This window comes from Sebastes umbrosus, chromosome 17 (assembly GCF_015220745.1).
Source record: "Sebastes umbrosus isolate fSebUmb1 chromosome 17, fSebUmb1.pri, whole genome shotgun sequence".
Classification (NCBI taxonomy): Eukaryota; Metazoa; Chordata; class Actinopteri; order Perciformes; family Sebastidae; genus Sebastes; species Sebastes umbrosus.
Genome location: NC_051285.1, coordinates 17082083 through 17110019, shown reverse-complemented (window position 1 = coordinate 17110019; position 27937 = coordinate 17082083). Strand labels below are relative to the sequence as shown.

The following is a 27937-nucleotide window of genomic DNA, read 5'->3' as shown; positions in this document are numbered from 1 at the left end:
CATTTTAAACTCTATTAAAAGGAACAGTGTGTAACATTTTCGTGGATCTATTAGCAGAAATTAAATATAGTATTCATAACTATGTTTTCATTAGTGTATAACCACCTGAAACTAAGAATTGTGTTTTTGTTAGCTTAGAATGAGCCCTTCATATCTAGATAGGGAGCGGGTCCTCTTCACGGACTCCGCCATTTTACTCTGCCATGTTTCTACAGTAGCCCAGAACAGACAAACAAAAACACTGGCTCTAGAGAGAGCCTTTCATGTTTTTACATTACCTGAAGGCCATCGTAGTTCTCTGACACGCTTGTGAAACTGCAGTAACGTGAGCCGCAGAGTGTAAAACCGTTGTAACGCCAGCCGCTGTCTGACGTCTGTTGCTCCTAAAGTAGTGTTATTATGGTAAGGATGGCCTCTGAACGAGACAAACGGCGTTACCGGTTTTGCACTCGGCAGTCTTGGAAAGAGAGGAGTGAGCAGAGGGGTACTCTGTTGGTGGCAGTCTGCAACCGCACCACTAGATATCACCAAATCCTACACACTGTACTTTAATTTAATGTGTCGCATTGTACACCTGAGTGAGTTTTTGTACAAACTTCATCATTTGTTTTGTCTCTTAGTGTTTTCACAGCCCATTGTCAGCAGGGCAAAGCCAGAAATGCTCAAGTCCCACTTCATCCCTACAATGGAGAAGCTGAAGAAACGCACCTCAAAGGTTGTGGCTGAGGAGGACCATTTGCGGATGGAGGGGAAATCCGAGGGGGATGAGGAAGACGGCACTATACGTGATGAGTTTGCTGTCCTCTGCAGAGACTTGTATGCCCTCTACCCTCTACTTATCCGCTACGTGGACAACAACAGGTACAATAAAATTACAAATACCAACATTATAAACATTTTGAACTGTGAATCAGCGTCGAGCTCGCGCCTGCTCGCTCTAAATAGACATGAACGAGCATCGCTCAAAACAGTGAGCCACGTCAGCTAAATCCACAATATCACTCTATATTTCAGCTGCTTGGCAGTAATGTTAGCTGACCAGACGAAGGTCTCTCCATGAATCACTGCTGATCCTAGTGTTGGCTTTTCTTGCCTCAGCGCAGGCTGAGGCAGCAGGGCTCTGCAGCGTGTCTTCCTGCTCTCTCCGCCCGCAGCCGGAGTGAGCAGGAAGACACTGGCACCCGGTCGGTAACGAGACGATAAAGTAACTCGCTGCGGAGCCCCGTCACTTCACAAGACACGGGAAACCTCTGTTGGTCTGGAGGACCTGTAGCATTTATTTCTGCACAAACGTCCACTGTACATTCACTAGATATTCTCAGAGCTAAACTAACTCTTCTGCAGTGTGGAGTGAGCGCGTGTTCACGTCTAGAGGTGGAGCGAGTACGCGAGAACGCGCGCCCGCTCTGAGTGAAGGCAAGCAGGCAGTGGAGGAGAGAGTACAGCCACACGCGAGCGCGCATATGCGAGCGCGCATGTGTCCCGACCCGGTACATTTATACGCTTACAAAGTTACAAACAGTCCCTTTAAAGTAATTTGTTTTGCTACAGGGCAAGATGGCTGACATGCCCAGACCCAGATGCAGAAGAGCTCTTCCGAATGGTTGGAGAGGTCTTTATTTTCTGGTCCAAGTCTCACGTGAGTATGTTCATTTGGCCTTTGAATGCAGCCATTTCTTGCAGCTCACATCCTTTATTGTACTGTATGTTTCCCGTTTTTCCCTCTATTGTAGAACTTCAAACGAGAGGAGCAGAACTTTGTGGTGATGAATGAGATCAATAACATGTCATTCCTCACCGCTGACAGCAAGAGCAAAATGAGCAAGGTGAGTTAATTAAAGGCAGAACCAGTGAGGCCGGTATAGTGTCAGATCTCAAATCAGACATATGGTGTAACAACTGTATGTGCTTCTTTCTTTTTGCCCTTGTTTTTTTTTTATCATGATTTCAAGATTTTATTACTTTACCAACCATTTTCAGCCAGGTATAAATGGTCATTTATGAAACTATTATTACCCTTAGTATGGCTGTAGGAAATTCAAAATATTGTATCACAGACTATAATCCAACAAAGCGATCTGAAACAGAAAGGCACTTGTGCACCATCTTTACCAGGAACAGGATTTCAGTGCCTAAGTTTCTGATTTTGTATATGTTATATTTTTAATATCCTTGACCTAGTTTATTGGGCTTGGTTAAACATAGCAAAGCCTTCTTTCACTTTTGGAAGTTTAATTTTAATTCGCAATCTTTAGAACGATAGCAGTTGTGTTAACAATATTCTCTCTTTGGCTGTCCCTTGTCCTCTTCTTTTGGGTTGCGGCTGGGTTTCCAGGGCGGGGACTCAGAGGTTAGACTTTGTTCCTGCACGACCGCTGTGCTGACCGCATGGCACCTCACTTTTGGGGGAGCTTTTCATCAACCTCTCCAGCACACTGGCACATCTGATTCACATCTACAAATACACTTACTCACTTGTGTGCCCAGCCAGACACACACAAAGACGTGCACATTCCATTCAGAGAGACATGACCCAAGACAACTAATTCAGTGCCAGTGACAAATGCTTTTTCTGTACATGCAGCTGTATCTGCTTAGTCATGAATACTTTGCAGTCTATTAAGAGTGGAACAAAACTCAGTTGAGAATTTGTCATTGCTATAAATATCAAGTTATATATATATATTAATAGAATATGAAAATCCTAGCCAGAAGTCTCTTCAAAGGAGCAACAGATGGAGTTTGGATCCGCTTACAATGTCATTAGTATTGCTATACCGACACACAGTCTTAGATTGGATCACTCCATGTCTTACACAGAACTACTGATTTATGTCTACATTTAACTAGTGCAAAATTATATATAAGGAAAATATATAATGAATATGCACTAGGAAGAAACACACATTATTCTTATAAAGGATCACTGGACAAAAGGGAAGTACCCATCTGTGGGCCATCCCCAGTCCTGCCAGTGTGTGCGGGGGGGAGTCTGGAGGCGCTTGATGAAAGTACTCAGCTGTAGAGTTGGGCTCATGGCACTGGGCTTTACACCAAGCCCAAAGGAGGCAGTGAGAGCACAGTGCCATCATCCTGTCACTGAGTTTGCTCTTTTCTGATCATAGTTGAGGTGGAGTCTTCTAGTATGTCTTTTGTTTCTTTTCGTTGAAGGATGGTTGACCTGTAGCTTTTGTAATGCAGCTTTTTTGCCACTAGGGGATAATGTTAGTCTTCTCTGTGCTCTTTCTTCTTTCCTCCCTGGAAATGCCATGGCACATCATGGTTTAGTTTCCTTTACACTCCCTAGAATCCACACTAACACATGACTTGATGCTTAACGTCACCAAAGCAGATTTTTTTAAACAATGGTTGGGTTCCTTCTTTAGAATGTGCCCATGACCATGGACCTAACCAATACATTAATTCACTCTTATTATCTATATTATTCCCCAAAATGCTTTGCACCCTGTTTCCTCTAAACTAGTCTTCCATAACATACTTGCGTCTGGCGCTGAATTGAAGCAGAAGCAGTGGCTGATGAACTGAGATAGTACATATGGCACTGATAGTGTTTGTTATTTAACTTATAATAGGGGGCATATAGACTCTGGGATTGACAATGACACCCTGACAAATAATGAAAAGGCTGCTGATAGAAAGCCTGTAACCGGCTTCTTCTGTTCGCTTTTACATTGCAGCCTTAATGTATGTGTCTGAATTTTATTTTGAATTAATGAACAGACCTACCAGTAAAATCTAGCCATTATTTTCACAAGATAAGCTAAGGGTTTACCCACTTGAGCCACTCTAAATAACACTATCTGTAAAAATCAGTGGACCATATTTGGTGCTTCTAGTACCTTCTAGCAGCAGTATCTGTAATATCTGAGCGATAATGAGTAGTATCAATATCACTCATCAATACAGTTGCCCAGTCCCCATGTTAGATTTACTTATTGGACTCTCTACCCTTCTGAGGCTCAAAAAAAGAAATACCCTGTGACTTATTCATAGAGCATGCATTTAATAGACTAAACATTCATATTACGAAATACATTCATATATAGAGTATGCTCTCACATATATTTGCACATCTTGGAGGACTCCAGAAAGAGCAGATAACAGAAGGACTGAACTCTCACAGAAACAGAACAGGAGTTCAGGAGGCGAGCACAGGGACATGTCCCATAGACAGTTTGAGTTACAGTAGGTGTGTGATTTTAACAGCCTGCTACTAATAGGTCTAACTCTAATTTTTTGTTCTGTAACTTCATCTAATATTTTAATCTTTCACCAAAATTTAATTCACAATTAGAGATATGAGTTTGCTTTAGCTATTTGTCCTGAATGCTGAATGGGTTGTCACTTGCATGAAATCTTTTTTCTGTTGCATGTTTTGTAAATGCAATTTCACAGATTTACTTTCTTATAAGACCCATTCCTTTCAGCTTCCCATTCCCCAAGCCAGCTATATCCCCACTTTGCCCACACATTTTCACTATACCCTCTACTTACCAGTCTGAGCTCAGAGAAACAGTTATGTTTATATTCGGGGAATAACAGAAAATAGACATTCAAATGTTGGCTTTTTCATTACACATTGTTGACAGTAACATATTTAATAAGAATCCACAGTGAATGCTGGGAATGCACAGTGCTGGGTGTTTCTACATGGAGAGATGTTTGCATAATTGCATAATGAACAGCTTGCAGTGCTGTATAGTGCTCAAGTCATTACTAAAAGGTAGGATGATGTACAATAGTTAGTATAAACAATCACCTAGGTTTGTTATACATTTTGATTAATTTTATATTTACTTTGTGTGATGTACAGTAGCATATATTGTACATAGAATCAGTTACTGATGAGGGCTTATATCCATGAAAGTGACTGCCTGGCATTGATTCAAGGCTGTAATTTGTTGGATACAAAGCAGTGGTAACATTGTGTCATAGCTCTGGCATTTTATGAGATACTGTGAATGATTTCTGGTTATTGTCCCTTTTCTCAGGGTGGAGGATCAGATACCGAACGTACCAAGAAGAAAAGACGGGGAGATCGTTACTCTGTGCAGACTTCACTTATTGTGGCTGCCTTGAAAAAGATGCTCCCCATAGGCCTCAACATGTGCTCTCCCGCCGATCAGGAGCTTATCAACTTGGCCAAGATCCGATACTCTTTGGTAGTTTTTTCTGACTTTGAATTAACTTAATTCTGGTAAACATATCTTGACTGATTTGTATCGTGTTAAATAGTATAGTAACCATAACAGTTTTACCTCCTAAACCATTTTTAGGGGGGCAGTGGTTGATAAAAGGTTTTACTTTACAGAGAGACACTGATGAAGAAGTAAGAGAGTTCCTGCAGAACAACCTTCATCTTCAGGGCAAGGTATAATTCCTGGACTGTTGTATTTACTTTCCAAGGAATCAGATTTGTGATAATAAATAATCAGTCACAATACATATCAGAAAGCTCTGTATCCCTGTGTTATGGAAAGGTGGACAACCCATCCATGCGCTGGCAGATGGCCCTGTACAAGGAGATGGCAGGGAAGGCCGAAGATGCTGACGCTCCAGTGAAAGTTGTCAAGAGAGTGCAAGAGGTTTCTGCTGTCCTCTACCACCTTGAAGTGGTGAGTTGCCATTTTCAACTATACCTGTTCTAACTGTAGTAGACGCATACTGTCTCTCCAGCATGAATGAGTATGAGAAAGGACCTCTAACAGAGGGAAAAAATAAGATTGTACTTGACTCCTTGCGTACATATTATTTGAATTAGATATGTACATTGTACTATTTTGTGTATGTGAAAATTATTAAAAAAAAATTGCCTAATGTTTTAGAGTTTGGTGGAAGCACAGTATGTCGCAGAGATGTTAAAGAAAAACTAAATTATGCTGCTTTACAAGCACACCAACCATACAGTAAATAAGTCCCTGCTCATTTTAGAAACCTCAGTAATTATTGTAATATGAACCAATCCACTTTTTTACCAGACAGCAAACCAGGTATGAGAGCGGAGTGGAGTGGTGACAATTTCTGCTCCTCGCTAATGGAGCTGTTCGTTCCTTCCGTTCAAAGCCGCTCCACTCACTTCTTAGCTTCCTTTTGAAAGTACCTTGTGAACCACATTGTCGACCTCGCAATAGCCGATTTTGAACACAAAATGGTGTTGGTGCACAATACACAGATGCTTTCTAGTTCGGGCACGGGTATGCTTCGAACTCATAGTGTAAGCGTTAGGTACTGGAGCGAGAGATGAGGCGACGCTCCAACTTTAAAAAAAATTCAGCTCTGTGCTCCACCCAAAATCCTCTCACTTGCGATCTGTTCACATTCTCTGACAGCAAATACAAACAACATATCAGAGGTAAACATCAGCCAAGCTTAATTTCAAGCTTGCTGGAGGGGAATCTGTCGAAAAACGAACAAATATGACTTAAGGCTTTTCTTTCTGTACATGAAAAGTTACCATAGGAATTCTTTTGGCCACTCTGCCAATGTCTACCTTCTCTGGTACAGACGGAGCACCCGTTTAAATCCAAGAAGATGGTGTGGCACAAACTGTTGTCCAAGCAGAGACGCAGGGCTGTGGTCGCTTGCTTTAGGATGACACCGCTATACAACATTCCAAGGTGAGGAGGATACATCAAGGTCATAACCGACATGTACAGTATGTAGTAATAACTACAGCAGATGTATGAATGTTTTGTTTTGCATTGCAGGCACAGGGCTTCAAACATGTTCCTTGAGGGATACAAACGCAATTGGCTTCACTCTGAGGGTTACTCATTTGAAGACAGGATGATAGATGACTTATCCGTGAGTGTCATCTCACATCTGTTTCATCTTGAATCGTTTTTTTCTGTGCCATTACTCACCCTTCCTCTACTTGTACATCCCAGAAAGCGATGGAGCAAGAGGAAGGAGATGAAGAGGAGGAAAAAGAAACAAAGCCAGATCCCCTCCACCAGCTTATTCTGCATTTCAGTCGGACCGCTCTAACAGAAAAGAGGTTAGATAGGTCCTCGCTGATACAACAACACCGAAATGCAGGAATGTAGTATCAACATAGGGTGGCATGTTATTCCTCATTTACCAATTGTCTTCTCTTGTTTCAATTTCAGTAAACTTGATACAGATCACCTTTATATGGCATATGCAGAAATTATGGCAAAGGTGAGTCATTACAAAGGGTTTTGACTATGCGTTGAGGTTTGTGCATAATGTACTTTGAAACACTCATATTTTTTTTCTTTTCTTCTCCATGTATTTAGAGTTGCCATATTGGTGAGGAAGAAGAAGGGGGAGAGGAAATGGTGGAAAATGCTGAGGATGAGATGCCCTTTGAGGTGCGACAGTCAGAACTGGTAATGGGCGGCCAGGGGCTAGGGACCAGGAACACAGTGGAGCGGTAGCTCTCAACGCATTGAGTGACCTCATCATCAGAACATTACTTCACATACACATCTCTCTCTCTTTCTTTGTTTTGTCTCATTACCTTTGTCTGTTCTGTCTGTGCTCTGTCTCTTCTGTTAGTATGTTCTGCTTCATTCATTGTGAGTTGCTTGATTTAGAAACTCTAAGCTCCAATCCAGATGTTTCTTTTACTGTATCAATTTCTATAAAGTATGTACCATGATCTTTTAAAATCCCACTACAATTTGGGACAACATTTCATTGTACTCCAATTTTAGAGTACTGCAATTATTTAAATGTGCCATTTATTGTTTCAGAAGACCGATTAGTCCTGTTTACTTTTTTGTATGCCTTGAATCTGGATTGGGTCTGATTAGATTAAATCAATGTCATTTAACATCAACACTATTAATGATGATAATCAAAATAATAATCACCACACTAATAATAATAAATCAATTATCAACTCAGCTTGATGGACAATTTAAACCACTTTGGATAAAGTTGTGAAAATCAAGTAATGTGTAAGAAAAATGTAGCTCAAAGGTTTTCCTGTTACACCATGGCATACCACACTGTCCATTCCTCTTGTTTTACGCTGTACAGCTCATAGAATTGGAGAGGACTGGCAGGGCTTTTTATATTTAATGGTTTATTTTGAAAGGAAACACCAGCTGCCACTGTGCCAGCCTTTACTACATTCCTTGCGATGAGTTTAAGAGTCTCAGACACTATAGTCATCGATATATCCAGTGCTGACTTCGTTGTTAAAAGCAACTGGAGCAGAACTATTACAAAAGATCTTTGTTTGTTTGACCATATACAAAATTTGTGCTTTTTCAACACTTGTTGGTCGCTTTAAACTACTAAAAAATATTTATAAATGCAAAAATGCCTTCAAAACGTGTGAGGGCTTATATCAAACTGGAGAGTTAGATATGCTAAAAGACTGTACAGAAAGGCTGGAGATGATATTGGATGTGCCATTCAAATACAAATCTCTACTGAAAATGATTGTGAATGTGATTTAACAAACTCACTGACTAGTGATGTCATTCCTCCCAGTTTATATAGCTGTCCCATTTGTCTTTCTCTCTGTCTCTTTCCCCATCGCTCCATGTAATCACCTCTCACCTTCATAACACCAGTCAGCATTAACTGAATGCGACTGATCAATGTTCCCCACCCCCACTCACATAGCATACTGACAGACTACAGTGAAAGCCAGTGTAGAACATGCAGCGTTAAAATCTATGTATTCATACACATAGTCATAGTTTTAAAAGACACATACATCATACAGTGCATAGTTCATAATCAGGTTTCATTAGACAGCCAGAGACTGCAGTTTGAGGTCCAACTGCACGACACATAGTGGGTAGAGCATGGCCAGGCATACGTGGGTGGGTGGGAGGGGGGTTGGCCGTGGGAAGGGTGGGAGGGGAGGGAGATGTTTTAGGGTCAGAATGTGGGATGTTACAAGTTGATTTGTGATGTGGCTGAACAGAGGAATGTCAGTTTGTCCACTGAATTCAGAGATATTTATTTGATTGCCATTTTCTCTCTAAAATGGCATTTCATTCCCAGTTGGCTCAATGCAATAAATAAAGAACTGTGCATTAGCACAAGTAGAGATTAAAGGCCAGAGCAATGCTTTAATTTGTCTTATTTTGTATGAATATTTCAAACCTTTTATTAAAGCAAAGGCAAACTGTTATGGAATGCCAAAGAAATATCTCCGATACAGAGGGATTATAGCTCTTGTTCAAAGTTTCTTAATTGCAGGGCCGCTGCAATAAAGACACTTTGTTAAACTATATGGCTAAGATGCGAATCTAATGAGGCTGATTCCTGTAGTCTAACGCTTGCTCCAGCCAGCAAACGTGAAGAAGTAGAGTAACAACTCCATGACTAATAAAGTGGGGTGATCGAATGTGTGCAAGAGCCAGGAGACAGGTACTTTAAATGGACACTTAAAACCCATAATGCTAATGCTTGTAAAAAAAAAAAAAGACAATATTACTGCACATAGAAGAGAAAAGAAAATGAGCAAGTGACGAATAGTTTGATATAAAACATCGGAAAAAAGCATGGCATGACATTGATTTTATTAATAGTTTATTCACAGACCTTACCAGTTGATAGATGCTTTCTCTTTAAAGATCACTTCTGTATTGATACGTAATGCTACAGTTATGGACCATTTGAGAAGAAATGGTAAGTTGATTAGACCGTAATAAGATGAAGTGATGATAAAGTTAGGGACTTGAGTGAAAGGAGAGTGAGTGTGAACTGAAATTGAGAATATGAATGGATACAATGGACAACTTTTTTCAACATTTAAACACCTGGAGCCGGTCGCACCAGTAAGTTCAAACTCAGCCTAGTTCTTCCGCAGGCCCAAGTGTTTATTAAGCAGAGTATCAATAGTTTTTTTCTGAAAGGAACAAAACAACTCTAGTTTCAGTGCTTGACCCACAATTTTGCACACTGGACGTAAAAAGATAAGATTCGCAACAAAGGATTTATCTAACAAGTTTCTAAATTTTGTTGGGTTCAATATATCAGATTGGACGCCATCAGGTACTTCTTCACAGGGACACCTCTCATCGGAAGGCAAGAGCTGCAGTTAGGAAGTCAGTTAGACGACCGTCACATCTACGGCTTATAACTCACGCAAACTAGTTATTGTGTAAATATTAGTTGTTATTAGTGTAAATTAATGTAAATATTAACACTCAGTAATTGCCGGAGGCCTGTACTATGAAGCAGGATTTGGGGTTAAGGGAATTTAACCCCAAAGGTAACTTGAGGTGTAACCCTGGGTTTTCAGTCCTACGACAGTGGTTCACTTCTTACCGGGGTAGATCCCTTTGGTAACTTATGCTGAACACCTAACCTGCTCCGAAGCAGGTCATGTTCGAGATAAGAGATCAACTCGTATAAAAGCACCGCCTACTAACAATCAAAGCTTGGTGCGCAGATCTTACATATTACACAAATACAAAGAAGTTACAGTCATAATCCAGGCAACACAGTTTCTGTCAAATGCAGAAAGGACAGCTAGCAAAAAAAATAATAAGCTTTTAATATCACTGCCCCATCTAGAGCATGAGTAGATCTGACTTTTATTTGTACACAGTTGTGTATTCTGTTAAATTAATGTGCTGCTTAGATGTATTCTAATGGTGTCTATGACAATATTTAAGCCTTATTCTTTCAGCTGCAACCCTGACAGTGTGAAACAGACTTGGGATAAAATAAAAATAAATATAAGAACATAATTCAAAGCAGTAAGCAGGCTTACTTTCATAACTTATGTAGGGCTGTACCAAATACTTTGAAGCTTCACTCATAAAGTGGACATTCGAATAAACATTAGGCTACACTAATATTATTAGTATTACACTATTTGTAGAATTACATTCCAGTGGTGGCTGCATATATAGGATTCTTTCTGACTCGTGTGATCCAAACATTTCCACTAACTTCTGAGCGTTGTAAAGTCCAAAAGTCAACATTTATTGAAAAAAAGATAGATGTAATAATATCCAAAATTCACAAAAAAATGTTATCTAATGAAATATTCTGTTTCAATCCATTTGTTGGCATTTAGCCTTTCAAAAACAAAATTTTCACTGAGGTTTAAAAAAAACCCAACTGTTTTGGTCTCCAAACTGTTAGGTATTAACAAGGCGTTCTAGCAGCAATCTAACAACACCAATAGATTACATTTACAACCATAGTAACACAAATTCAGAATACAGTACATTCTTTTATCATACGTATATCCATATATGTTTTCTGGTAACCGATTTACATGTTACTTAAGTCTTTACTAGCTAAGACATTTCTTGAGTTTTAATAGTGAAACTCGATTTAGTAAATCACTAGTTTGAAACTAGTAACTAAGAACTTATGAAGGACTTCACATTCAAAGTTAGTAATTGATTTAGGAATAGCTGGTGCAACCCAATCCTGGTGTATTTAAGACTGCAACTGAATATTTCATCAAATATCTGACCTGAAAGAGTCCACTCTATCTATTTAAATTCTCTATGTGAAATATAATAGCACCAAATGCTCATGATGTTTGTGTCCACCACAGGAAAAAGAAATGGAGAAACAAAGGCTCCTGTACCAGCAGTCGAGACTTCATAATCGTGGTGCTGCAGAGATGGTCCTGCAAATGATCAGTGCCTGCAAAGGTATTCTCATTCCCCATCTTTGGTCAACACTTTTTGCCTGCAAACTTGCCTGCACTGTGATTCGGTTTACGCTTGCTAAGTTTATGACTTTGTCTTTTTTCTCGTAGGTGAGACTGGACCAATGGTAACTACAACCCTCAAGCTGGGTATCTCTATCCTTAACGGTGGAAACAGTGAGGTTCAACGGGTACGTGTTCTGAAAACATTTGGTCATTTTGAATTTGAAGTTACCTTTAAAGAAGCACTTTATATGGATTAAACCCTCTCTTTTTTCAGAAAATGCTGGAGTACTTGAGGGATAAGAAGGATGTAGGCTTCTTTTTGAGTGTCCAGGCATTGATGCAGACATGCTGGTCAGTTTTCAATCGATTAACACAATTTTAAATTTTTTAATATTAAAGTGTTTTTATTTGAAGATTGGAGAGGGCACATCTAAAAATGGGTTCATGATCTCTGCAGTGTCCTGGATCTAAATGCCTTTGAGAGGCAGAACAAGGCAGAGGGACTGGGCATGGTTTCAGAGGAGGGCACTAGTAAGTCTCCATACTCTTTTCATCCACATCACTTTTTCATACATAATAGGGCCTAAGATACAGCCGGCAAGACATCTCACCACAGACTATCTGCATCATTTGAAGGCACAGATTACATTGTTAAAGACACTTACCTCACCCATCTCGTTTCACAATAAAGTCCACAATCATCAGTGACGGGAAACAAGTGAAGATGGCACACATTTAGCCTGAATGAGGAATCAAATGACTGTACTGTAGACCACAACAACAAAGTAAACACATTCAAAGTAGATCTGAAAGGTCTATAGAAATGATTTGCTGAGAATGAGTATAACACCTCAAAAATAAGAGAGTACCAAATGATACCATTATTCAGTGTACCACAGCTTTCAACCCAGCTGCACAAGTAATGACAGCAACACTCTTGTGAACAACAGCTGCTAAGCTTAAATGGACTACATTTAACATCATAGTACAATCCTTTATCATTATTACAGATGATTTGAAAATCATTTACACGTTCTAATTTTATGTTATAACTTCTTATCATTTTGCAGCACAGTTTGGTTATGTAATATTGGCAACTGTGCACAGCAAGTAGGCAAAAATAAACTTATTAAAAATCAAAATCATGTTTACTGTATGGTTGAAAAATATTTTCTACATGTGCAAGATGTGCATCTGGGTGGCTTCACTTGAATTGAATACTGTTTATGTCCAAAAAATCCAAATCGGTCTATTCTGTGCATTGTAGATTAGAGGCAACCTGTGCCAAAAACAATGGTGATTTTATATTTTTGAGCAACATTATATACATTTTGGAAGGATAGTTATGGAACAGACAACTCTGCTCTATCCAGTATCAGATTTTACAGTATCGTAAGCCAGAATGGTCAAAATGAAAACCCGAAATCAAGAAATGGCTGGTCAAGTGATGTTTTTGTGAGTTACTGTAAATAAGGTATTTGCGTCATCACCATTAACATAGAAAATAAATTAACCAATCAAGATAAGATGTTAATTAATAAACAGACATTCTGAGCATCTATTAATTCATCTTTCTGTAAATGTTTTCCATCTGTGACATTTACTGTTCAAACTTTGATTTGATTGAATGATTTGTTTCCTAACATGAAAGATTAACACTTGGACAACTGTTAAAGGGATAGTTCGGGTGTTTTGAAGCGGTGTAGTATGAAGTACTTATCCATAGTCAGTTTATTACCTACAGTAGATGGCGGTCGACATGCCCCCAGTTTGGAGAAACAGAAAGGAGTTAACGCACAGGAGCAAATTAATGTACTGCTGAGGACGGGGGCAGCAAAATGTATTTTAGCCACCTAAAAGAAAAAATTTTAGTCACCTAAAAGAAAGGCTCACCTGAAAAATTCAATATCTGTTTAAGTGTACGCTATATTTATACATATATATATGTATGTATATATATATATATGTATATATATATATATATATATTCAACGCTTTAACTTGCCGTCAGACCGCCTGTTCCAACGGGGAACTGAACTGAAAGTAAAACTTATCTTTGATCCTTTCAAAGCCGCCAGACTCCATTGACAAAAACAATATATACTGGGAAAATAAAGTTCCAAAACTTGTGTTTGGTCGATTATTTCTCGATTATTTCTCTGGAAAGCCTGTTTAGTTACCTTCACAATGATGTCCAACTTGTAAGGAACATGCATTTGTGGGATGAGCAGCACAGCTGATTATGGGGGTAGCGCCCAAGAAAAAATTTGCCAAAATGCTCTGCCAATGGTAAACAGTGTATTCTCCTGTTGGTATTGACTCTTGTTTTGAGTTGTTTGATGGATTGGATGATTGAACTCTCTATTAGTAACAAGGAACAAACAAGACATATTGCCTATTTTACACTCTATTAATTAAATACACCGTCAGGAGCCTCAGTAGCGGTAGAAGATCTATACGCAGCCACAACAGCCTGGCACCTCCTCCTCATGCTGGTCTCCAACCTGGTCACACGTTGCTGTGGGATGGCGTTCCATTCCTCAACCAGGATTCATTGCAGGTCAGCCAGCGTGGTTGTGTTGGTCACTCTAACACGTACAGCACGCCCAAGCTGATCCCACAAGTGTTCAATTGGGTTGAGGTCTTGACTTTTGGCAGGCCGTTCCATTCTCTCTACTCCCACATTGTGGAGGTAGTCTGTGATAACCCTGGCTCTGTGGGGGCGAGCGTTGTCATCTTGGAGGATGAAGTTAGGACCCAGATTGTGGATATATGGGATCGCCACTGGCTGCAGAATCTCATCCCGATATCTCACTGCATTGAGATGGCCTTCAATGATGACAAGCCTTGTTTTGCCAGTGAGGGAGATGCCCCCACTAGAAAGCTGTTACTCCATCGGTGCAACAATCAGCATAGCGTTCTCCGCGTCGTCTCCTTACTTTGACCCTGCCATCCAACTTTGGAAGACAAAACCTGGACTCATCACTGAACATGACATTCCCCCACATGTTCAGGTTCCATTGTCTGTGTTGTCGACACCAGCGCAAACGGGCCTGACGGTGAAGGGCATTCATTTCAGGCTTCCTGGCAGCCTTAAGAGATGTTTACCATTGGCAGAGCATTTTGGCAAATTTTCTTGGGCGCTACCCACATAATCAGCTGTGCTGCTCATCCCACAAATGCATGATCCTTACAAGTTGGACATCATTGTGAAGGTAAATAAACAGGCTTTCCAACGATGTAAAATACAATGCCAATTAGCATTGTGACAACAGAGAAATAAATGACCAAACACAAGTTTCCGAACTTTTTTTTTCCAGTTTAGATAAGTTTCACTTTCAGTTCAGATTCCAATCAGAATATTGTAAATATAGTGTACACTTCAAAACTGTCTGTTTCTCCAAATTGGGGGCATGCCGACCGTCATCTACTGTAGGGAATACACTGACTATGGATAAATACCTCATACAACCCCACTTCAAAACACCCTAACTCTCCCTTTAATGGATGAGATTTAAGGGTTTTTAATTTAACTTGAATTAGTTTAAGTTTTTAATATGTCTAGTAGTTTGACTTATTGATTGGACTTCACCTACTGTTTTACCAACTTTTTGTCATCTAATTCTGGAGGTTCATGTGAAGTTCTACCTGAATGAATTTGCCATGGAATGTTGTTAATCTCCCCCTCCTCATCTCTTAGTCCTCTACTGTTGTCAACACACTGATCCTCTCTCCCTTCCCCACGATCACTGCCACCTCTCCCTTGTCCCTCCTTTCATGGTCCTCAGAGTTGAACCTAGATCGGGGTAAATCATGTTTCTGTCCATCTGCCTCTCTGTCTTATTCCTCTTTCTCTCCTCTGTCCCTCTTGCTCCATCAATTCTTCTTCTAACGCTGATATTCCACCAAGAGAGGATTGGATGCCTCTGTCCATCTTGTTCATGTTTATAGCTCGTGCCCCTCCTCACATTTCAAAAGGCAGTGAATGGAATTTGGTCTTTTCTGCTCATGAAAAACTACAAAAAATGTAGGTGAAACCCTCATGAAAAATATTATGTTATGAATAGTGATGGAGCTCTTCATTTCACAACCTTAATAACTTCTTCCACAATTTTCAGTCACATCATATATAGAGGGGCTGTTCTTATCTTGAAACATGGATACATACATTGACTACGTTTACATGCACAAAATATTCTGTTTTTTACCCTTATTCCGAAAAAGACAATATTCCTAGTAAGCTGTTTATATGGCTAATGGAAATTAATATTCCATTAATAATCATGTTTATATGCAGCTGTGCATACTCTGATTAATGTACCGGCCGTGCGTACACAGCCTCCCTCTTTCATTCTTTCAAAAACGTTGTGATATTTGTGCATATCCAAAAACCTGGTGATATCCATGTCTTTCATAATGTTCAAAAGTACAAATGTGTACCTTCCGACCACAAATGTGGGCTTTTCTTTTTGGCATACATCTGTCGGCTAGTTGGTTTGTGTACAACGCACGGAGCTGGGCTTAAACAGGCAAGAGGCTGTGGGGCTGTGTGTTGCAAACTGCTGTAAAACCCCAATTAGTCCAAATGCGCTGTATACATGTCCATATAATGCTCCTAAAACCTGAATAATATCGGCATATCCTACATGTATTAATCGGAAAATGCTCCATTTGGATTAAGGCCTTATTCAGAATATACAAACGGATTATGCTGTTTACATGACCCGTATCAAATTAGGTATATTAGTGGCCATGAAAACGTAGTCAGTGTTGCAACTGCAGTCAATCTTAATAGCGAATGTGCTTCAAAGTTTGAAAAGACTTGGCACCCACAAATCTATAATAATATTATTTTTTAACATTAAACACAGTGTTCTGGTAGATTTGAGAATAGCAACTCTTGAGTTTAAACATGAGTCTGTTGGAAGTCCTCAAACTGTAATTTGGATACGATTAAAGAATGTGCAGTCCCTTTCTGTGATGAACTATATTATGCGCTGGATCCCTTCAACATTTTGATGGACAATGCCCCACCCTCTCTGACATTTAACTCTGCTGCATTAGAGCAACATTGGTTTGTGCTGCATGAGTCTGTTTCTGTGTGTGTATTCATTACGCCCAGTAGTGGACTGGGATTTTAAAAAGGGAACAGGCAAGTACATATACAATATACATTTTACATTCTTTATGCTAATAAAACATGTAAAGGAAATGCACCAGTTGATTAATTAGCCCACCAGTAAAACTCCAGATGCACCAGTTCACCCCTGAGTACTGCAATGTTTTAACTTTACTCATGTCTTTCTATCTGTACAACAATGCATTATTATTGTTTGCTTAGTTTTTACATGTTGTTAATGTGACTGTATGTCTAACATTTTTCTGTGTTCATTCTTCACTGCAGCTTGTATTTACATTAACTGTATGCATGTGATGCCTCCTGTATGTTGTTTGACATTTGATTGTATGTCAGACCATCGTCAGACCACGGGCATTTCTTCTATTAATATTATTTATACAATTTAGTGTGACAATTTTTTTTATTTATTGTAAAGAAAGAAAGAAAGAAAAAGAAAAACTCAGTCAGAGGTGGTTGTTACAGTGTCTGTTACTAAAATCCATTGAGAGATGGTAAGTAGAGACATTAATTAATTAATTAATGGTCCTCACACTGCTCATACTCAGGCAAACTGTTTCAGTAATCAACAATAAGACTTTTTATTACTGTATGTAGTCTGATCTCAATCTGATTTTAGGAAGTAATTCAACACTTTCATTCATTTAATTTTTTTAGATGAGAAAGTGATGTCAGATGATGAGTTCACCTGCGACCTCTTCCGTTTCTTGCAGCTGCTTTGTGAGGGTCACAATAATGGTGAGAATGACTCATGTTTCAAATGAGAGTAAAATTAAATTCAAACCAAGTTATGAATTTCATTAAAGCAAACATTGTCAAGCGTCTGTACTTTTCAAAACGATCTCTGTTTTCTTGCAGATTTCCAGAACTACTTACGGACGCAGACAGGCAGCACAACTACCATCAACATCATCATCTGTACCGTAGATTACCTCCTCCGACTCCAGGTGCAATTTTAAATTTAGCCGATAAGTGCAGTTGATAAAGATTAAAAAGAAAAGTTTGAAAGGTTGTTGATTACAATGTCACTAAAACTACATGTGTAGCGGGATGTGCTATTGGATGTGTAGCTGGTTAGTTGGATGTTCACATCTGCCTTCAGTCATGAATGTTAAGTAATTTGATGGTTCCCAAAGGCTTTTTATTTGGTAGCTCAAATAATCAAGAAAGTCAGATGATCGGGACACTGTGAGTACTTTGTACATAGCATTTTAGAATGATTAAAAACGGATAGACCTTTTACCCCACGATGAAAAAAGATCTTGTTTAAAAGTATTTTTCATGATATGGGATTACTCTACTTACCTCTATTTTTTTTCAATCAAGGAGTCTATCAGTGATTTCTACTGGTATTACTCCGGCAAGGACATCATTGATGAACCAGGCAAAAAGAATTTCTCCAAAGCTATGACAGTGGCAAAACAGATTTTCAACAGCCTAACTGAATATATTCAGGTACAATTTGAACAAACCATGCATTTACACTAGCTGGTTGTGTATGTGTGTAACACACAGTTTCTCTCTTCAGGGCCCATGCACCGGGAACCAGCAGTCCCTAGCTCACAGCAGGCTGTGGGACGCTATTGTCGGGTTCCTTCATGTCTTTGCCCACATGATGATGAAGCTGGCACAGGTACGCACATACAATTCAATTAATTATACTTTCCAGATGAACAATATTTAACACAAACTTGGTGTTGCCTTTCTGCAACTTCATGTGTGGACTGAGCTCCCTGACCTCAAATCTACACATATACGAACAATATTGATAGAATAAATTTGTTATACGGCTTTGATCTTATGACATATTTTATTTTCAGTGACCATGACAGAAATCGATGGTAACCATGAAAGCATATTGCTCCTTAAAGCCAAGTGTTTGTGCAGTGATGCTCATTTTCTCTTTTGTTTTGGCTCTCTGTAGCTATCATGAGTCTTTAAAATAGAGGGTCAACATAGCACTTATAGTGTTAGTGAAAGTTCACTAAATTACCCCATCATTGCCAAGCCTTCAGAAATGTCTTTCTGTGGACATATAACAGTATAAACCATACAGCGGCTCCTTACATGTGCATGAAAAAAACTGTTGTGACAGGCCTAATAGTAAACATGCTTGTAAACCTTTGTTCGCTGCATACAATGAGGCTGAATATTACATTTAGAGAGCAAAGTCACTTTAGATTTCTTGATTCTATAAGTATTTCAACCATTTATTTGTGCCTCTAGTATGGACTGGTTTCAAAGTGGTTCTTCACATTCATATTAACTCTAAACGGACACCTTTTTCACAAAAGACAGTTTGACATCTCACAGCAGGAATATCACAGGTGTAAATAATAAAATGAATGATGGCTGAATTCCATTTAGCTGTTTTGGTTTCAGGGTCCTGGTGTTGCATGCTGTGTGCATGCTGGCTCACCGTCACACTGTCATGGCTTCAGCCAGGTTCACACTACACGACTTTCAAAGTCGTCAGATCTCTGTTTTGTTCACACTACACAACTTGCTGTCTTGTAATCAGGGGCCTTTAATCGTCTTTAGTTGTTGTGGTTTTCACACAACATGACTGACCGGCAACAGGAGGGTCACACACTACAAGATGTTTCACCAGGAGGAATCCCCGATGAGGTCCAAACTACGTTTTGTCACGAAAACACACGCAAGAAATATGTCGTAAATGATTTGATACCATTCACAAGACACAACAACTTTGCTCCGTGTTGCAAATACAACACATACAATAACGTCCCATTGTTACAGGCGATCCTTCCTTCCCCAGGTTTCCCCTCAACCCTTGTCTTGCGCTCTCATTGGCTGTAGCTTGTGGCCGGAGTCCACGACAGGTCCAGATATTTAGCAATCTAGATATCTGGAGTGTGTCTGCGAGGTATCGGTGAGCCTCTCGGCTCGCGTCTTTGAGCAGTTCACGCATGACACTCGAGCGCCAATCTGCGATCCAACGCCGATTTGCCTCTGATCTGGGTCTTTTGTCGGGCAGCTCCAAAAACTGTCGGGGACCGGTAAATCAGGGCTAAAGTCATGTAGTGTGAACTAGGCATTACTCAGACTCTTGAATAGTACATCATTAACATTATTAGTGACAGCTGTACGTTTCCTTCTATGTCAAGTCAAAACGTCTGCTGTAAAAAACAAAAAAGGCCTTTAATATGCATTTATTGTAATACACATTATCAACTTTTTCCTAAACGGTTCTATACTGTTTAGTTTTTTGAATAATATAAAAATAATAAAAATGTATTAATTTTTAAAATATAAAATGCATTCAAAAACGTCATTTAACTATTTAACATACCAACTTGACTGAAAGAGTGGAATCATAATGATTTCAGACTATATGGTGCAACTTTATTGCTACAAATGAAAGGTCAAAATACTTTGAGGGAAATCATGTGGCTTTTCTGCTCTATACAGTGCAGTCATTCTCTGTGGATGACTGAGGCTGATGGCACACCTTTAATATTAGCACAATGTTTTGCATGCATAACAATTATAATATACAATTATAATCATACATTCAAGTTAAGAGCCAAGACATAGTTCATCCATATTCCCACATTCCCAGCTCAGCATACTCCTAACACTCATGATGACTAACAAAGAACTACTTTCCCGTGCGCTGTCCTTCTTGACCTGATATGCTCACAAGTATCAACTGTTCTGTTTTACAGTTATCATATTTGAAATACTGTGGTAAACCAGTAAACAGGGGATATTTTAAATGTGTAATTCTAAAAAGTAAACTAATCATAGTACAGTATGTAAAAGATGTGATGTATTATTTAGTGTGTAGATCTATAGTAGCCCAAACATTGTTTTACTGTCAAGCGAAAGAAAGTATTTGTCATACGTTAGAGCATCTAAAAATGTAATGTGCTTAATTGTTTAACCACTGAATAATTTATCTATCATTTAAACTGTCTTCCACATGGTCAATGCAGGGTAAAGTATGTATCCACTTTATTTATCTCTTGATGTGATATTGTGTTTAATAGTTTGTAATTTATTCAATGTTGGTTTCCCTATCAGGTTGTTTTATACCCACCTGCTTTTAAAGATGAAATAAGAATGCTTGATTTGAAATGTCTTAATTAGAGGTTTGTATATAATGGAACATCTAAAATGCCCAAATTAAAACAAAGCATTTAAAAATTACTTAGTTGTTAAAGACAAAGAGCTAAATAATTTTCTTTTTAAATTTGGTTTTAATTCAATTATGACATGCATGCATACATTAAAAAAATTATATACACAGGTAGGCAAAATTGTTGGTACCCTTCCGTTAAAGAAAGAAAAACCCACAATGGTCACTGAAATAACTTGAAACTGACAAAAGTAATAATAAATAAAGATTCACTGAAAATTAACTAATGAAAATCAGATATTGTTTTTGAATTGTGGTTCAACAGAATCATTTTAAAAAACAAACTAATAAAACTGGCCTGGACAAAAATGATGGTACCCTTAACTTAATATTTAGTTGTACAACCTTTCGAGGCAATCACTTCAATCGAGTGATTTCTGTAACTCTCAATGAGACTTCTGCACCTGTCGACAGGTATTTTGGCCCATTCCTCGTGAGCAAACTGCTCCAGCTGTCTCAGGTTTGAAGTTTCAGCTCCTTCCACAGATGTTCAATAGGATTTAGATCAGGGCTCATAGAAGGCCACTTCAGAATAGTCCAATATTTTGTTCTTAGCCATCCTTGGGTGTTTTTAGCTGTGTTTTGGGTCATTATCCTGTTTGAGGACCCATGACCTGCGACTGAGACCAAGCTTTCTGACACTGGGCAGCACATTTCGCTCCAGAATGCCTTGATTGTGTTCAGATTTCATTGTACCCTGCACAGATTCAAGACACCCTGTGCCAGATGCAGCAAAGCAGCCCCATAACATAACCTAGCCTCCTCCATGTTTCACATTAGGTACAGTGTTCTTTTCTTTGGATGCTTAATTTTTGCGTCTGTGAACATAGGGCTGATGTGACTTGCCAAAAAGCTCCAGTTTTGTCTCATCTGTCCAAAGGACATTCTCCCAAAAGCTTTGTGGCTTGTCAATATGCATTTTGGCAAATTCCAGTCTCGCTTTTTTATGATTTGCGTCCTCCTCGGTTGTCTTCCATTAAGTCTACTTTGGCTCAAACAGCGACGGATGGTGCGATCTGACACTGATGTACCTTGACCTTGGAGTTCACCTCTAATCTCTTTGGAAGTTGTTCTAGGCTCTTTGGTTACCATTCGTATTATCCGTCTCTTCGATTTGTCATCAATTTTCCTCTTGCGGCCACGTCCAGGGAGGTTGGCTACAGTCCCGTGGACCTTAAACTTCTGAATAATATGTGCAACTGTAGTCACAGGAACATCAAGCTGCTTGGAGATGGTCTTATAGCCTTTACCTTTAACATGCTTGTCTAAAATTGTCTTTCTGATCTCCTGAGACAACTCTCTCCTTAGCTTTCTGTGGTCCATGTTCAGTGTGGTACACACCATGATACCAAACAGCACAGTGACTACTTTTGACCCTTTAAATAGGCAGACTGACTGATTAAAAGTTTGAAGACACCTGTGATGCTATTTACAGGACACACCTTAGTTTAACATGTCCCTATGGTCAAATTATTTTCAATCTTTTCTAGGGGTACCATCATTTTTGTCCAGGCCAGTTTCATTAGTTTGTTTTTTAAAATGATTCTGTTGAACCACAATTCAAAAGCAATATCTGATTTTCATTAGTTAAATTTCAGTGAATTTTTATTTATTATAGCTTTTGTCAGTTTCAAGTTATTTCAGTGACCATTGTGGGTTTTTCTTTCTTTAACGGAAGGGTACGAACAATTTTGCCTACGTGTGTATATACACACACACATGCAACAATGTTGTATTTAACTTTATTTCTTTGATTGGTTTTAATTTATTAGCATTTAAATCTTCCACAGAAAAAAGAAGAGAGCCAATATCTTTCTAAACAAAACTGAGCACATGGTAGAAGGTGAGTTTTAAAAGGCAGATACTTCAGCACCTTGTTAAGCCATCGTTAAATCACAACAACCACATTCCATGTGATGCCAATCAACACAAAGCTATTTCAACTATCTGATCAAATACACTCTTAAAAAATTACTAATATTTGTGAGCGATCTTATAGAAAGGCTTACTTTCTTTTGGAAAAGCTACATCAGATCATCTTTTAAAAGTTACTAAGATGATTGCAACAGGCTCTTATGTAATGCCTTTTGCATTAAAGGAGCAGTGTGTACTGTAGGATTTAGTGGCATCTAGTGGTGTGGTTGCAGATAACAATCAATTGAATACCCCTCCGCTCTACCTTCCCATTCCAAGCGTGTCGGAGAGCTACTTTGGCCTTCAGGTAATGTAAAAACGAGAAAGTCTCTCTAGAGCCAGTGTTTGGTTTGTCCGTTCTGGGCTACTGTAGAAACATGGCGAAGCAACATGAAGGACCCTTTGAGGAGGACTCGCTCCCTGTGTAGATATGAAAGGCTCATTCTAAGCTAACAAAAACACAACGATTCTGAGCTTCAGGTGATTATACACTAATGAAAACATAGTTATGAATATTATATTCCATTTCTGCCAGTAAACCCCCTTAAATCCTACACACTGCTCCTTTAAGTAAAAACGTAATGCAATAATGGAATAACTTATTCTAACATGTAATCTAAAACTGTAATATACCGCACAGATCATTAAACTACATATGACCTTTTTAAATACCTTTTTGAATGAATTCTTCCGCTGAAAGTTTTCTGTTTTGCAGTATAACCACCAATTACTTATTTGCCTTTTGCCCAGAATGCATCGTGATGTTTCATTTTATTTTTAATGGCTATAAAAGGAGTATACAACATAAGTTAAGCATTTATAAAAAAAACAGGTAAACATCCACTCATGTCGCATAAATCATACAGAAATATGAATAGAATGTATTTTGTGGAACCTAAACATTCCCCACTCTGCGGTTACATATCACTGTATCTAAATCCCAAAGCACACCAAATTACCATAAAATGATTTTACAAATGTTAAAACAAAACTTCACAGAGAAATAATTATTCAAGGAAAACACACAAACAGATCCCAAGAGAATACTTTGATGAATATGGTTAGATCACAAGGTCGCGAAGTACATTTTATCAAGTCAGTCTGTCTTTTTCTAAGCACAAGAGTAAAATCTTGAACACCTGCTTATCCGTACTGTACCACATCAGGCCACCGGAATAACATACTGAATATGAATTTCCAGACACAGCAATATTCTCCTTACTACAAAGTGTTTTGCCATGTTATTACCGGTATTATGTACAGCACCGGGAATTATAAAACCATCAATATTATAACTAACAAAAATTGTTTTTGCTGAATCACTTATTTCATAGCAAAAAAGCAGGTGATTACAAAACTTCCTGAGAGAGGGACTGACTTTTAACCTCCACTGTTGGAATATACACTTTAATATGAGATTATTTGGTGTTGGAATACACATTTTAATGTGACATCCACTTTGTGTGCTCACATTTAACAGGGGTTACAATTCTGTTGCAATTTTTATTCACTAATAATTAACATGAAGGAATATGCTTTTTATTTGTGTTGTGTTGCTTTGTGGCCTCTGGTGGCTTTGGTTATAACACTATTTAAGCATTAACATAACATTAGTATTTATTTGTATAGTAGATATACTGCATATACTGTATGTATATATATATATATATATACATATATACATATATGTATATATATATATATGTATATGTGTATATGTATGTGTATATATATATATATATATATATATATATATGTATATGTATATATGTGTGTATGTGTATATATATATATATATACACATACACACATATATACATATACATATATATATATGTATATATATATATACATGTATATGTATATACATGTATATATATATATATATACATATATATATATATACCATAACAGTTAAACAGTAGAATTTCCATAAAATACATGTTTATATATATATATATATATATATAAACATGTATTTTGTTTTGTTTTGTTGTTGAAAAATTTTGTTTTTTTATGGAAATTCTACTGTTTAACTGTTATGGTTCATAGCAATATATGGCATATTTAGGATGAGGCAATGAATGTCCAAACACAAACCTAACATCCGGCCAGTGGCATGAAAAAGTATTCTGGTCTTTATTTCCGAGGACTACATCCACTGTTTCTCTGGATGAAGGAATAATGAATTGAATAATGAATAAGCAGGTGGTCTAGTGTTTGTTTACAACAAAAACCTGTAAGCTTTTTCAGGCAACAGTTTCGCAAATGTGACCTTTATTGATGGGTTGTTAACATGCCAAGATGTTCGTCCTATGTCACAAAAGCTTCAGCTATTAAATTGAGTGCTCATTATCATGAGCATTTAATTACAATTCAGATAGGAATAGTTGACATTGAACTTGTGTTTGTATTTCATACACAAAAATACAGAAATAATATTATAATAATTAAGTAGTTAACAAATGCGTTGAAACAAGGGCTGTCAATCGATTGCAATCGCATGATTGTCCATAGTTAATCGCAAATGAATCACACATTTTTTTATCTGTTCAAAATGTACATTAAAGAGAGATTTGTCAAGTATTTAATACTCTTATTAACATGGGAGTGGACAAATATACTGCTTTATGCAAATGTATGTATATATTTATTATTGGAAATCAATTAACAACACAAAACAATGACAAATATTGTCCAGAAACCCTCACAGGTTTGATTAACATAAAGTGGGTATGTCTGTAAAGGGGTGACAAATGGGCACCCATAGAACCCATTTTCATTCACATATCTTGAGGTCAGAGGTCAAGGAAAATGGCCATGACAGTTTCCCCTCGCCCCAAATTTAGCGTACATTTGGAGCGTTATTTAGCCTCCTTCTCAAGCTAGTATAACATGGTTGGTACCAATGGATTCCTTAGGTTTTTTTAGTTTCATTCGATGCCAGTATCTTCACTCTAGCTTTAAAACTGTGCTCGCTACAACCTAAAAATCGCAAGTTGCGTTAATACATTAAAGAAAATTAGTGGCGTTAAAACGAATTTGTGGTAACGCGTTATTATTGCGTTAACTTTGGCAGCCCTAGTTGAAACCAGACTTTATGTAAAGCTGGAGGAGATTACACTCTGACATTCACATTTTCCTAAACCATTTTTACAAGTTCTCTCTCAGCATGAGGGTTTGGTTATTTAACTTATTTTGCAGCACCCTCTTTGTTATGAATGTGAGTGTATGCAACACACAGTATCTTGAATGTACACCTCGTATCATAACAAGTATTTGGGTTACTATATGTTAAAATAATTTTATGTGATAACTGTTGACACTTTGTCTTGTGTTTCCACTTCACCACTTTTTGCATCTCTATAAATCTATGTAAACCCTTAATGATTTGAAATAATATAAAATCTGTCATCATTACTGTAAGATCTTGTGCATCTTTTTTATGTTTGCAGGACTCCAGCCAGATTGGTCTGCTGAAGGAGCTTCTTGACCTACAGAAAGACATGGTTGTTATGTTGCTCTCACTATTAGAGGGTAAAATAATTTTTATCTGTCGTTTAGTTTTCAAAAGTTTTCATCTCTTCCTATTTTGTCCTTTTCAAATCTGTTTGAATTTTACTCTGTATTATCCAGGAAACGTGGTAAACGGTACAATTGCCCGCCAGATGGTAGACATGTTGGTAGAGTCCTCCAGCAACGTGGAGATGATCCTCAAGTTCTTTGACATGTTCCTCAAACTGAAAGACATTGTGGCTTCAGATGCTTTCCGTGATTACGTCACAGACCCTCGAGGGCTGATCTCCAAGAAGGACTTCCAGAAGGCCATGGACAGTCAAAAACAGTACTCCCCTTCTGAGATCCAGTTCCTTTTGTCCTGCTCAGAAGCAGATGAGAATGACATGATACACTACGAGGAGTTTGCCAATCGCTTTCAGGAACCGGCCAAGGACATCGGATTCAACATCGCAGTGCTGCTCACCAACCTGTCTGAGCACGTCCCCCATGACGTCAGGCTAAAGAACTTCCTAGAACAAGCAGAGAGTGTGCTCAACTACTTCCGCCCCTTCTTGGGCCGTATTGAAATAATGGGCGCCAGCAGAAAGATTGAGCGCATCTACTTTGAAATCACTGAAGTAAACCGCAAACAGTGGGAGATGCCCCAGGTCAGAGAGTCCAAACGACAGTTTATCTTTGATGTTGTCAATGAGGGCGGCGAATCAGAGAAGATGGAAATGTTTGTCAACTTCTGTGAGGACACCATCTTTGAGATGAATATAGCTTCACAAATTTCAGAGCAGGAGGAAGAGGGAAAGGGGGAAGAAGATGACGAAGTAGATGAAGGTGGGAGTGAGGGAGGGTCAGGAGGGGGAGCAAGTGGAGGAGGTGATGAGGACAGTAATGGAGAGGAAGGGCAGCCTGAGTCAAGCTCTGCGTTTGCAGATTTCATTAACAGCGTGCTAAGCTTCTTCAGCATTTTCACCTTCCGTAACCTTCGCAGACAATACCGCAGAGTGAGAAAGATGAGCTTCAAGGAGATTGTGGTGGCTCTGTCCACCTTTTTCTGGACCATCCTAATGAGCATACTGCACTTCATTTACAATGTGTCCAAAGGCTTCTTTATGATCATCTGGCAAACACTGTTTGGAGGTGGCTTAGTGGAGGGAGCTAAAAATATCACCGTGACTGAGATTCTAGCAAGCATGCCAGATCCGACGCAGGATGATGTGCATGGAGATGGACCAGGGGAGCAAAGGACAGGGGAAGAACAAGACACCGGAGGTGTAACGGACACTGGAGAGACTGGGAGTGGAGAGGAGGAAGAGGAGGATACCCAAGAAAAAGATGGTGGGAGAATACCAGGTATTGATGCTCCAGGTGGACTTGGAGACATGGGTGTAGAATCACCTGTTGAACCTCCAACTCCTGAAGGAACTCCCATAACAAAGAGAAAAGTGGTGAGTTTTATGTGCTTTAAATTTACGCTACTCTTTTTATTGACAGACATCACCATAAAATTAAGACAGAAATGATCAAGTCTTGTACAGTATATTAGTTTAACAGAAAGGAAAACAATTGAAAAGAAATAAAT

At 38.6% G+C, this 27937-nt stretch overlaps 1 protein-coding gene across 12 annotated transcripts in view; it reads left to right on the top strand.

Annotated features, from left to right (window-relative positions):
• Positions 1-27937, top strand: part of LOC119475596 (ryanodine receptor 1-like) — a 67125-nt gene that overhangs the window by 32597 nt on the left and 6591 nt on the right. For 2 of the 12 annotated variants that reach the window (XM_037748442.1, XM_037748452.1), the window contains exons 70-93: positions 621-861; positions 1552-1639; positions 1734-1826; positions 2336-2350; positions 5013-5183; positions 5333-5392; positions 5502-5636; positions 6526-6638; positions 6729-6825; positions 6909-7018; positions 7131-7182; positions 7281-7373; positions 11531-11630; positions 11738-11817; positions 11907-11983; positions 12090-12163; positions 15421-15438; positions 17427-17507; positions 17628-17716; positions 18096-18224; positions 18298-18402; positions 20729-20734; positions 26301-26382; positions 26482-27803. In XM_037748442.1, the coding sequence (XP_037604370.1) occupies positions 621-861; positions 1552-1639; positions 1734-1826; positions 2336-2350; positions 5013-5183; positions 5333-5392; positions 5502-5636; positions 6526-6638; positions 6729-6825; positions 6909-7018; positions 7131-7182; positions 7281-7373; positions 11531-11630; positions 11738-11817; positions 11907-11983; positions 12090-12163; positions 15421-15438; positions 17427-17507; positions 17628-17716; positions 18096-18224; positions 18298-18402; positions 20729-20734; positions 26301-26382; positions 26482-27803 (3431 nt within the window). The remainder of the gene's footprint in view (positions 1-620; positions 862-1551; positions 1640-1733; positions 1827-2335; positions 2351-5012; positions 5184-5332; positions 5393-5501; positions 5637-6525; positions 6639-6728; positions 6826-6908; positions 7019-7130; positions 7183-7280; positions 7374-11530; positions 11631-11737; positions 11818-11906; positions 11984-12089; positions 12164-15420; positions 15439-17426; positions 17508-17627; positions 17717-18095; positions 18225-18297; positions 18403-20728; positions 20735-26300; positions 26383-26481; positions 27804-27937) is intronic. The other 10 variants (XM_037748446.1, XM_037748449.1, XM_037748444.1 and 7 more) reach the window with 10 other exon arrangements.